Below are 13,054 nucleotides of genomic sequence, written 5' to 3'. Positions count from 1 at the left end.
TAAAAGCTCATTCCACCAGATCTACGTCTGTCTCTTGGGCTGAAAGGGCTGGTGCTTCAACAGAGCAGATTTGCAGGGCAGCAACATGGTCTTCCTTGCACACTTTTACTAAGCATTACAGATTGGACTTCTGGTCCAACCGGGATCTTGCCTTTGGCCGAAAGGTTCTTCAGGCTGTAGTCCCCCCCTAAAATACAGAATTGGTTGGCATTCCTCCTAGTGGCTGTCATGGAAGGCTACTAGAGAAAATAGAATTATTCTTACCGTTAATTCGGTTTCTAGGAGCCTTCCACGACAGCATTAATTCCCTCCCGATGTTCTTGGATACATTTTTCTGAGAACCTAAAAGGTAACCGGTGCTATGGGTTCAGTTGTAAGTCACTGGTTAATGGGAGGTGGGAGGGGCTTTTAACCTCTCGTGCTTCCTGTCCCCCATTAGGGTATGGAGACAACCTCCTGGTGGCTGTCGTGGAAGGCTCCTAGAAACCGAATTAACGGTAAGAATAATTCTATTTTCTCATCTTTCAGGTAACATCGGGGGCTTATCTACAGCATAACAGAAAGCTGTAGATACGCCCCTGATGCCAGTGGGCTTAGCTTATCATCGATTTTGGGGATGACAGGTTCCCTTTAAAGGGTCGACATTGACTGTTAGGATTGCTACTTCCAGTAGGTGGCACTAGAGTTCTAGTCCGCCTCCTCTCTGAAGAGACGATTTGCAAAGAATAACTGAGAAATTTAACATTAACCCCTCTCTGCCAGCTCACGGAATAGTACGTCCGATGGCAGAACCCCCGCTTTGATACAGGCTCCGGCGGTGAGCCCACATCAAAGCCAGGACATGTCAGCTGTTTTGAGCAGCTGACATGTGCCCGCAATAGGCGCTGGTGGAATCGCGATCCACCCGCGCCTATTAACTATTTAAATGCCGCTGTCAAACTGGCAGCGGCATTTAACAAGCGCATCCGGCTGTAAATGCGTGCACCGCTGACCCCGTCGCGTGATCGGGGGTCAGAGGTGCATTGGCATAACAACCAGTGGTCTCCTGTCTACCTCTATGGTTTTTGATGTCAGATTGCTGTGAGCGCCACCCTGTGGTCGGCGCTCATAGCAATGATGTAATTCAGCTACATGGGAGCGATCTGAGCATCTCCCCTATGTAGCAGAGCCGATCAGGCTATGCCAGCTTCTAGGCTATTGAAGCATGGCAAAAGTAAAAAAAAAGAAAAAAAAAAAGTTTTTAAAAATATAAAAGTTCAAATCACCCCCCTTTTGCCCCATTCAAAATAAAGCAATAATAAAAAAAAATCAAACCTACACATATTTGGTATCGCTGCTTTCAGAATCGCCCGATCTATCAATAAAAAAAAAAAAGAATTAACCTGATGGCTAAACGGCGTAGGGAGAAAAAAAATTAAAAACGCCATAGTTACGTTTTTTTGGTCGCCGCAACATTGTATTCAAATGCAATAACAGGCGATCAAAAGATTGTATCTGCACCGAAATGGTATAATTAAAAACGACAGCTCGGCACGCACAAAATAAGCCCTCATACAACCTGAGATCACGAAAAATGGAGACGCTGCGGGTATCAAAAAAGTGCGCTTTTTTTTAACATACTTTTTTTTTTTTTTTTACCACTTAGATTAAAAAAGAAGCTAGACATGTTTGGTGTCTACGAACTCAGACATGTTTGGTGTCTATGAACTCGTAATGACCTGGAGAATCATAATGGCAGGTCAGTTTTAGCATTTGGCGAACCTAGCAAAAAAACCAAGTGTGGGATTGCACTTTATTTTGCAATTTCACCGCACTTGGAACTTTATTTCTCGTACACGGCATGGACCGATGGTATCGTACAAAAGTACTACTCGTTCCCCAAAAAATAAGCCCTAACACTGCCATATTGACAGAAAAATAAAAAAGTTATGGCTCTGAGAAGGAGGGGAGTGAAAAATGAAAACGCAAAACCGAAAAAAAGCTTCGGGGGGTTAGGGGTTAATAGCCTTTCCTTATCCAAGATAGACCACTAGTGTAAATCCTGGCAAAAATCCATACACTTGTGAGGGGGTGGTTGAAGATTCCCACTCCACACCCTTTCTTCGGGTATGTGCACATGTTGCAGATTTCCTGCGGATCCGCAGCGTTTTTCCCTCGCTCAGATCCGCAAGTGATTTACAGTACAATGTAAATCAATGGGTAAAAAATGCTGTGCTAATGGTGGGGAAAATTCCTCACGGAAAACGCAGCAGATTCAAAAAAGGATCATGTCATTTCTTTTTGCGGATCTGCAGCCTTTCTGCACCCATTCCATAATAGAAATTCACAGGAGTAAAAAATGTATGAAATCCGCACAGAATCCGCAAAAAAAACGCACAAAACCCGCAAAAAAAGCGCAGATTTTGACCTGCGTTTTCTGCCAAGAAATACAGAATCTGCACAGAAAATTTCACAGACAAATCTGCAACGTGTGCATGTAGCCTTCAGCTGTTTTAGTAGATACCGTATTTTTCGGACTATAGGACGCACCGGACTATAAGGCGCACCCAGGTTTTAGAGGTGGAAAATAGGGAAAAAAATATTTGAAGCAAAAAAAAATGTGGTAAAATATTTAATAACCTAAATAACATACTATTATATGTGGTGTTATTATATATAATAGTACGTTATTATGTTGGAAGCTGCGGGACCAGTGTGGTGTCTGTAAAGTACTATATGAAGACACTGGAGGGTGAGTATAAGAATGGGGGCACAGGGCTTATAGTGAAAGCACCACTCCAGCACTGCAAAATAACACTGGAGTGCTGCTTTAAAATCCCATGGGAGAACTATAACTCCCAGCATGTCCTGCAGATCCTATGACATGCTGGGAGTTATAGTTCAGAGTGCTTTATTGTGTTTTGTAAAGACTAACCTCTTAATTGTGGGAGCCAGCCTGTGGTGAGGTAAAAGCTGGAGCATCCCATGGCTGCACACACAGAGCCCTCTCTCTTGTTGCCTTTCCACAGCGCACGCGCAGGACATAAGAGGAAGCTGCAGATTCTAGGTGGGAGTCTGAAGGACCTATGATGATGTCAGAAGAGGGAGGGCTCTGAGCTGCCATGTGATGCTCCAGCCCGCCCACTTCTGACATCACACAGGTCCTCCTTGTGCAACACAGACAGCTCAGCGTCCAGCACAGGCAGGTATGCAGCGATCTCCTGGCCCCTGCTGCTGCTGCCTCCTCCCCCGGACACACAGATTCTCCCCAGAATCAGTGCTGGGGAAACTGTGTGTCACTGCTTAAGTGCAGTATTCATTTGCTGCTCACCGCTCAGCTGATCGGTGGGCGGGGAGCCGCTAATGAATATTCACTGCACTTAATCAGCGGGGCCATGTGGTTTCCCCAGCAGCTGATTCCGGCAGCGGGCACATCCTGAAGTGGGATATCATTGCGATCCCACTCGCTGCTGCCCCCCTCCCCACATGCTATATCCGTACTATAAGACGCACCCACACTTTCCTCCCAAATTTGGAGGAAAAAAAGTGCGTCTTATAGTCGGAAAAATACGGTATACCGTATAAGCCGACCCGAGTATAGGCCAACCCCCCTAAGCGGTACCATGTGACCGCTCAGTACAGGAAGAAGTTGCGGCGCCGGGAAAGCAGGGACTGCACCGCACCAGGAGCAGGTGAGTAATTACCTGTGTAAACACAAAAGATGTTATTGGTGTTTTAGCCACTAGATGGCAGCGGTTTGCAGATTTATAAGACTGTCACCTGTATGTCAGTTGGCACACAGGGAGATAACCAGTTTGAGCCATCCTGAGGTACAGTTGGAAATCTGAAGGATGACTGAGAGTTGCTGGCGGCCATCTTGGAGTGCAGTTAGTAAGAGACAGAAGTGACAGGAACACAGGAGAGAAAAATCACGTTGGGGAGACAACTACGGTTGAATACAGAGTTAGATTCCACCCAATGCTTCTGCTGTGACGTAAATAGCCTTCTGCTAGCCTGTCAGGTAAAAACTACCCTCCAGGTGACAGCCCAGGATCCACTCCACGGTCTCCCAGCTAAACGACCATTTGGATAATTAGACAGCCATTTCTGTGTTCAGTTAACGGCCGGTAAGTCCTGAGCTCAGGCCCCACCACAGGAATCCAGGTGGGAGCGTGCGCGCAGACTTTAGATAGTTTGGTGCCAAACCTAAATTTTCAGTTAGATACGTTGTTTGCTAAGAGGGCTGTGTGAACCTTAGATACTCCCCTCAGTGGATAAGCTTGTGTGTAGATAGAATAACAGAATTATAATTTTAGAGAATGAAGTTTGTGAATCTCTGCGCTGCACCGCTGCAGGGGCCGCCTCTTACACTCATCGAATTACACCCTTGCTCTGGGTAACTCCCCTTAAACGCATTAGGCAGAACCACAGGTCAGGCAAATTATAGTATACCTGATAGGCCCAGTATGCTCTATCAGTTGTGTAGCGCAGTGGTCCTAGCTGATCTGGACTAGGTGTGTGTGTGTGATAGTTAACGGTGTTTTTTTCTTGCTGTTTCCGGGGTAACCCAGTTTTTGTTGTTAGTAAAAACTAGTTCCTTGACAAATTGCATTGTCGTGTTCTTTGTCTTTGGCCCGCTGTATGCTGGGAGAGACCACCCCGGTACACGGTCTGCACACTGGCTGATTGTAGCTGTTATATAGCTAAAAATCAGCAACACAGAAAAACTGAGCCTTTTTCAACAGGCAATGCACAGGCTCACAAAACAATCAGTAATATTCTGTTCTCTCATAGACTGTCGTTGTTCTTGGAAGCACATGTCCTATTTACACAGGATGATGTACATGCACTGTGATGAAAGATGCATTTTAAGCAAACTTGAAATTTATTTCACCCAACAAGCGAATGCTTTGTTAGTTTGTCAAGTGTTTAGCAGCCTGTTTCCACTGGCCGGTTATTGGTAAATGAACGGTCCTAGCAATGCTTGTTGCTGATAATTGTCCAGTGTAAATGCAGCCCTATTCTCTTCGTCACTAGCTTCCTTTTAACTTTCTTAATCTTTCTGTTGCTGTGTTTATGTTAATGCCAGTTTGTAATAACTGAATGTATTTTTTTTTTATTTTGCAGCTTACTATTTTCTGCTTCAACTGATAAAACTGTTTCAATTTGGGACTGTGAAACAGGAGAGAGAGTGAAGCGACTCAAGGGACACACGTCATTTGTGAATTCCTGTTACCCTGCCAGACGGGGTCCTCAACTAATCTGTACTGGTAGTGATGATGGTACTGTGAAGGTGGGTAAACTGATCTTTCATTGTTTCTGGAGAGGCTCACCTAATGAGACTATGGTGTCACGGGTGGGCAGGGACTCAATATTTGCTGTCCTGCTCTGTTGGACTTGGCCTGTCCATCTTTTATATGAACGACAATACAGGTGCTTCTCACAGAATTAGAATATCATCAAAAAGTGATTTTTTTTCAGTTCTTCTATACAAAAAGTGAAACTCATATATTATATAGAGTCATTACAAACAGAATGATCTATTTCAAGTGTTTATTTCTGCTAATGTTGATGATTATGGAAGTCATTATCTCAGTATATTAGAATAATTAACAAAAATCACCTGCAAAGGCTTCCTAAGCATTTAAAAAGTCCCTTAGTTTGTTTCAGTAGGCTCCACAATCATGGGGAAGACTGCTGACTCTACAGATGTCCAGAAGGCAGTCATTGACACACTCCACAAGGAGGGTAAGCCACAAAAGGTCATTGCTAAAGAAGCTGGCTGTTCAGAGTGCTGTATCCAAGCATATTAATTGAAAGTTGAGTGGAGGGAAAAAGTGTGGTAGAAAAAGGTGCACAAGCAACCGGCATAAGTGCAGACTTGAAAAGGTTAAGAAAAGGCCATTCAAAAATTTGGGGGAGATTCACAATGAGTGGACTGCTGCTGGAGTCATTGCTTCAAGAGCCAGCACACACAGACGTATGCAGGACATGCACTACAAGTGTCGCATTCCTTGTGTCAAGCCACTCATGACCAATAGATAACGCCAGGACCATCTTGCTTGGGCCAAGGAGAAAAAGAACTGGACTGTTGCTCAGTGGTCCAAGGTGTTGTTTTCAGATTAAATGAAATTTTGCATTCATTTGGAAATCAAGGTCCCAGAGTCTGTAGGAAGACTGGAGAGGCACACAATCCAAGGTGCTTGAGGTGTAGTGTGAAGTTTCCACAATCCGTGATGATTTCGGGAGCCATGTCCTCTGCTGGTGAAGGTCCATTGTGTTTTATCAAGACCAAAGTCAGTGCAGCCGTCTACCCAGAAATTTTAGAGCACTTCATGCTTTCCTCTGCCGACAAGCTTTTTGGAGATGGAAATTTAATTCTCCAGCAGTCCACACTGCCAAAAGTACCAATATCTGGTGTAGAAAAAAACAGTATCACTATGATTGGCCAGCAAACTCGCCTGACCTTAACCCCATAGAAAATCTATGGGGTATTGTCAAGAGGAAGATGAGACACCAGACCCAACAATGCAGATGAGCTGAAGTGTGCTATCAAAGCAACCTGGGCTTCCATAACACCTCAGCAGTGCCACAGGCTGATCGCCTCCATGCCACACCGAAATGATACAGTAATTGATGCAAAAGGAGCCCCGACCAAGTATTGAGTGCATTTCCTGAATATACATTTCAGTAGGCCAACATTTCGGATTTTACAATAATTTTTCAAGCTGGTATTATAAAGTATTCTAATTTACTGAGATAATAACTTTTGGGTTTCCATTGGCTGTATGCCATAATCATCAACATTAACAGAAATAACACTTGAAATAGATCACTCTGTTTGTAATGATCTATATATATAATTGTCTAAGGGTCACTTCCGTCTGTCTGTCTGTAACGGAAATCCCGCGTCGCTGATTGGTGCCGGCCGCGACCAATCAGCGACGAGCAGAGTCCAGCCGCGAATTCGCCCTTCCCTACTCCCCTGCAGTCAGTGCCCCCATAGTGGTTTAGCAGTCCGTTAAACGGACTGCGTTACACCGCTGCATAACACGGTGTAACGCAGTTTAACGCTGCTATTAACCCTGTGTGACCAACTTTTTACTATTGATGCTGCCTATGCAGCATCAATAGTAAAACGATCTAATGTTAAAAATAAGATGTAAAAAAAATATTCTCACCTTCCGCTGTCCACCGAAGCTGTCCCGCTGTTCGCGATGCGGCCAGCAGCTTCCGTTCCCAGTGATGCATTGCGAAATTACCCAGATGACTTGACAGTCTCACGAGACCGCTAAGTCATCTGGGTAATTTTGCAATGCATCACTGAGAACTGAAGCTGGCGGCCGCATTGCGTGCATCAGGACAGCTTCGGTGGACGCCGGAGGGTGAGTATATAACTATTTTTTATTTTAATTCTTTTTTTTTTTTTTTTTTTAACAGGGATCTGGTGCACACACTGCTTTATACTACGTGGGCTGTGTTATATACTACTTGGGCTGTGTTATATACTGTGTGGCTGCTATATACTACGTGGGCTGTGTTATATACTGCGTGGGCTGTGTTATATACTGCGTGGGCTGTGTTATATACTGCGTGGGCTGTGTTATATACTGCGTGGGCTGTGTTATATACTACGTGGCTGCTTTTACTACATGGCTGTGCTATATACTACGTGGCTGTGTTATATACTACGTGGGCTGTGTTATATATTATGTTGCTGTACTATATACTACGCGGCTGTGCTATATACTACGTGGCTGTGTTTTATACTACGTGGCTGTCTGTGTTATATACTACGTGGCTGTCTGTGTTATATATTATGTTGCTGTACTATATACTACGTGGCTGTGCTATATACTACGTGGCTGTGCTATATACTACGTGGCTGTCTGTTACGTGGGCTCTGCTATATACTACGTGGTTGTGCTATATACTATGTGGCTGTACTATATCCTGCACCCTGAACCCTCGACATCCAGCGCCCCGAACCGCCGACATCCAGTGCCCCGAACCCCCGACATCCTGCGACCGGCGCAGTCCTGCCGCAAATTGGCACGGGATTTGAACCACTCTTCGCTGATCGGCCTGCCGGGCGCGACCAATCAGGGATATTGGAATTTAACCCCCACTCACAGCACGATGTACATGCATACATACATACATACATACATACATACATACATACATACATACATACATACATACATACATACATACATATTCTAGAATACCCGATGCGTTAGAATCGGTCCACCATCTAGCTCTATATATGAGTTTCACTTTTTGTATTGAAGAACTGAAGTTAACTTTTTGATGATTTTCTAATTTTGTGAGAAGCACCTGTATATTAATATTTTGCAGATGAAACAGGGTTCAGTAGTCTAACTCCCAGTCTTTAGCCGAACACTGAGCTTACTTTTTTTAAAATTGAAAAATTGTATTGTCTTTGAGTCAAACCTTGTTGATGTGCATGAAAAGCTGTCTTATTACTTTTGTTTTTGAGCTACTAAAATTGTAAACATGGCTCTGCTAACTGACCTGACTAACAGTAGAAACGCTTTCTTGCTTTTGTAAATTTTAGAGTTACTTTAAAGCATGGAGTGCTAAAACCAAATGGTGCAAAGTTTTGAAACAGAAAAGTCATTTCTGCCTTCTGACCTAAATTACAGTTCTAAACTCTCACTACTTCCTACTTGTGTATGTATGATGGATGAAAGCGATCACCTTTTACCTCTGGTTTATTTTGTGGATGTAGACTATTTCAGTTTGAACTTGGTTTAAATCATAGCGGCTATTAAGTTCCTGATGTGGTTGAAGTAGCTGTAATGTTGCGAGGAATATTAAGTATAGGTTATGTTTAATAACACTAACTGCAAATTTTGATCTTTATTTTAAAATAGTGTTAAAAATGAGAGCAATCTATTCAGTTTGCAAACGTTTCATTTTTTTTTCTTTAGCTTTGGGACTTCAGGAAAAAAGCTGCAGTGCAGACTTTCCAAAATACGTATCAGGTGTTGTCTGTCACATTCAATGACACCAGTGACCAGATTATCTCAGGAGGAATTGATAACGATATAAAGGTACGCATTGGTTGATTTTCTTTTCTCTTTCTAATTATTTGCATTTGTATTTTCCAGCCAAACAGTATAATGCCTTATTAACCAGCCAAAACTTTTATAACAGTCTGAAGCGTGATTCTAGGACGAGCTTTTTCTTTATTTCCTTTTCTTTTTTAAATTTCGTAATGTGAATAAATATATTTTCCCTTTCTGTCAGGTTTGGGACTTGAGGCAGAATAAGTTGATGTACACAATGCGAGGACATGGAGACTCTGTGACTGGCCTGACCCTCAGTTCTGAAGGTTCTTACTTGCTTTCAAATGCTATGGATAACACAGGTATTGCACATTAAAATATTGTCTGGAAACAGGGATATTGTTTTGTGTCTGAGTGGAAGAATAGCCACAAGTGTTCTAGACTCATAGTTCCTATTTATCTTGCAGCAGCAGTATTTTATTTTTAAAGCACCATCAATTCCATGGTGTCGTACATTTGAAGAGGGTTTACATACAAAATATAAATTATCATTGAACAAAATACCAGTGATGGACTGGTACAGAGGGGGAGAAGGTACACTACCCTGCCAGGCTTACAGGATGATGGCGAAGGAGACAGTAAGTTGGGTGAGGGGACTGCAGCGTCTCCGATGGTGGTAACTGGGTTATTACAGGCTTCCTGAAGAGCTGGCTTTTTAGGTTGTCAGAAGTTCCAAATGACAGAGAAAAGCGGACGTGACAGGGTGCTAAATTTCAGAGTATGGGGGATGATTGAGGAAAATCTTGGATGGCATTGAGTGAGGAATGTATGAGAGTTGGGGAGAGACGAAGGTCTTGTGAGGACCGGAGATTACATGTAGAGAAATGTCAGAATAGTTTGGAGATAAATTGAGATTAGCTTATGTAGAGCCTTATAAATCATGTTTAGCAATGTAAACTGGATTTGCTTTGGAATTGGAAGCCAGTGAAGGCACTGGCATAAGGGAAAGGTGGAGGAGTAGCGAGGAGAGAGGTTTATTAATCAAAACAGAGTTAATGATTGACTGGAGAGGTGCGAGAGTGTTAGTTGGGAGGACATATTGCAGAAGATGAGGGCATGCACTGACATGTTAGGTTGATGAAGGGATGAGATCTGGAAATATTTTTGAGTTAGAGATGGCAGGAGGTGGTAAGGGCAGGGCATAGTCAAGGTGTACTATGAGGAGACGGACTTCTGATATTGGGGGGGTGGTGAGTAAGATGGTGGAAAAAATGGAGTTCCGTTTTGTCCACATTGAGTTTTAGGAGGTGTGGTGAGGAGGGGGATATGGCTAATGGATTGTGGACTGCAGAGAGTTCACATCTAGGCCATAGAATTAGATTTCACTGTCATCATAGGTGGTACTGGAAGCCATTGAATTGTATGAGCTGTCCCAGGGCAAAGGTATAGATAAAGAAGATTAGGGGTCCCAGGACAAATCCTTGGAGAGTCACCAAAAGAGAGAAGGCGGAATGAGGAAGTAGTATGGGAATGGAAGACACTAAATGTGTGGTTAGTGAGGTAGAAGATCTAGGAGAGGGCAAGGTCTTTGATGCCAAAGGAAGAGAGGATCTGTAATGGTGGTGATCAACTCTGTCAAGCTGAGGACAGATCTAGAAGGACTATAGAAAATTGTCTATTAGCTTTGGTGTTTAGTAAGTAGTTTGTAACTCTTTGTTTAGGGTTGGTTTAGTGGAGTGATGGAAGTCGGATTGTAGGTTGTCAAATTGTGAGTGGGATGAAAGGTGGGAGGAGAATGCAATGTGGACAATGTTGTTAAAGGAATTTTGAAGCTAGATGGAGTAGTGATGTGTGGCGATATCTGAATGTAAAGGGTTTTTGTTTGTTTTTTAGAATGTCCTGAACTGTCATGCAAGTTCTACTGAAAGTGTTGTGGCAATGCTAAATAAAATAAAAATGACCAATTTGATATCCTTTTTTTATAGTTCGTGTATGGGACGTTCGCCCTTTTGCCCCAAAAGAGAGATGTGTGAAAATCTTCCAAGGAAATGTGCACAATTTTGAAAAGGTTAGTAACTATAACCACATCTGTCCTGTCCCAGAATTACACAAATTTGGGATCATTAACTGTCTGCCTTTGTATTCCAGAATTTGTTGCGCTGTTCATGGTCATCTGATGGAAGCAAGATAGCAGCAGGGTCAGCAGACCGGTAAATGTCGTCTTTTCCTTCTGCTGATTTCACATATATCTACATGAAGAATCCACAATTTCACTTTTTTTTTTTTTTACTTTTTGCAAAACAGATTTGTCTACGTTTGGGACACTACATCCCGCAGGATTTTGTATAAACTTCCAGGCCATGCTGGTTCTGTCAATGAGGTAGCTTTCCACCCTGAAGAGTCAATTGGTAAGTTTGCAAGGATAAATGTATTTCTTACTTGGGGAACAGAAGAATGTGTATTTCTAGTTTGCATTAATACTGTAATGTACTGAGGAGTAAGGCTATGTGCACACTTTGCGGGGTCCTCTGCGGGTTCTCCCGCAGCGGATTTGATAAATCTGCAGGGCAAAACCGCTGCGGTTATCCCTGCAGATTTATCGCGGTTTGTTTTGGTGTTTCCACTGCGGGTTTACTCCTATACTATTGATGCTGCATATGCAGCATTATGCAGCATCAATAGTAATGTTAAAAATAATAAAAAATGGTTATACTCACCCTCTGACGTCCCGATCTCCTCGGCGCTGCACGCGGCGGTCCGGTTCCAAAGATGCTGTGCGAGAAGGACCTTCGTGACGTCACGGTCATGTGACCGCGACGTCACCGCAGGTCCTGCTCGCACAGCAACCCTGCGACCGGACGGCCGCATGCAGCGCTGAGAGGTGAGTATATCATTATTTTTTATTTTAGTTCTTTTTTTTTTTTTTTTTACACAAATATGGTTCCCAGGGCCTGGAGGAGAGTCTCCTCTCCTCCACCCCGGGTACCATCTGCACATTATCCGCTTACTTCCCGCATCGTGGGCACAGCCCCATGCGGGAAGTTAGCAGATCAATGCATTCCTATGTGTGCAGAATCGCAGTGATTCTGCACAAAGAGTGACATGCTGCGTTATGTAAACCGCTGCGTTTCTGCGCGTTTTTTCCCGCAGCATGTGCACAGCGGATTGTGGTTTCCATAGGGTTTACATGTAAATGTAAACGCTATGGAAACTGCTGCGGACCGGCAGCTGTAGAAACGCTGCGGATCCGCGGTAAAACCCGCAAAGTGAGAACATGGCCTAACACTTATATTGCTATCAGTAGTAAAATTGCTCTTGCAGCTTACTCCATAGCTGACCTATTGGTTTCCTTGCAGCTTATTAAGAAACTATAGACTATGAGCTATAAAGCGCTGTTTATATGTTGCTGTAAGGCCGCTGTGGCAATTATTATGATTTATTATGCTTTTGCTTATGTAGCGCCATCTTATTCCACAGCGCTTTACATACATTATAATCTCTGTCCCCATTGGGGTTCACAATCTAAATTCCCTATCAGTATGTCTTTAAAGTGTGGGAGGAAACCGGAATTGCTAGGAATATGTTTTCCTGTGCCAATTTGAAACAGGAGAATTAGTTATTCAGCGTATATTGAGCAATTGCTAATCTGTTAAGGAATTACTATATCTAAAGATAAAAAGGGGAAACACTGGTGCTACAGGCAGTTGCTGGTGAAGAGACAGTTGCTTGCTGTAGAATGCTGCAGGTGAATACAACAGGTTCTGTGTGGACCTGTTAGATAAGTAGTATAGATACTTGGTAAAAAAAAAAAAATATATATATATATATATATATATATATATGTATATATATATATATATATATATATATATATATATACATACATACATACATACATACATACATACATACATACATACATACATACATACATACATACATACATACATATATATATATATATATATATATATATATATATATATATATATATATATACACATATATATATATATATATATATATATACATATATATAT

The 13,054-nt window shown here is 42.6% G+C and overlaps 1 protein-coding gene across 1 annotated transcript in view; it reads left to right on the top strand.

Moving 5' to 3' along the window:
- Nucleotides 1–13,054, top strand: part of SNRNP40 (small nuclear ribonucleoprotein U5 subunit 40) — an 88,288-nt gene that overhangs the window by 67,351 nt on the left and 7,883 nt on the right. Inside the window, exons 4-9 of the mRNA XM_077295559.1 lie at nucleotides 5,107–5,272; nucleotides 8,937–9,059; nucleotides 9,256–9,376; nucleotides 11,000–11,082; nucleotides 11,163–11,224; nucleotides 11,319–11,422. Coding sequence (XP_077151674.1) covers nucleotides 5,107–5,272; nucleotides 8,937–9,059; nucleotides 9,256–9,376; nucleotides 11,000–11,082; nucleotides 11,163–11,224; nucleotides 11,319–11,422 — 659 coding nt within the window. The remainder of the gene's footprint in view (nucleotides 1–5,106; nucleotides 5,273–8,936; nucleotides 9,060–9,255; nucleotides 9,377–10,999; nucleotides 11,083–11,162; nucleotides 11,225–11,318; nucleotides 11,423–13,054) is intronic.

Source organism: Ranitomeya variabilis, chromosome 3, assembly GCF_051348905.1.
Source record: "Ranitomeya variabilis isolate aRanVar5 chromosome 3, aRanVar5.hap1, whole genome shotgun sequence".
Lineage (NCBI taxonomy): Eukaryota > Metazoa > Chordata > Amphibia > Anura > Dendrobatidae > Ranitomeya > Ranitomeya variabilis.
The sequence above is the reverse complement of the archived record's forward strand: the minus strand, read 5'-3'. Positions and strand labels throughout refer to the sequence as shown.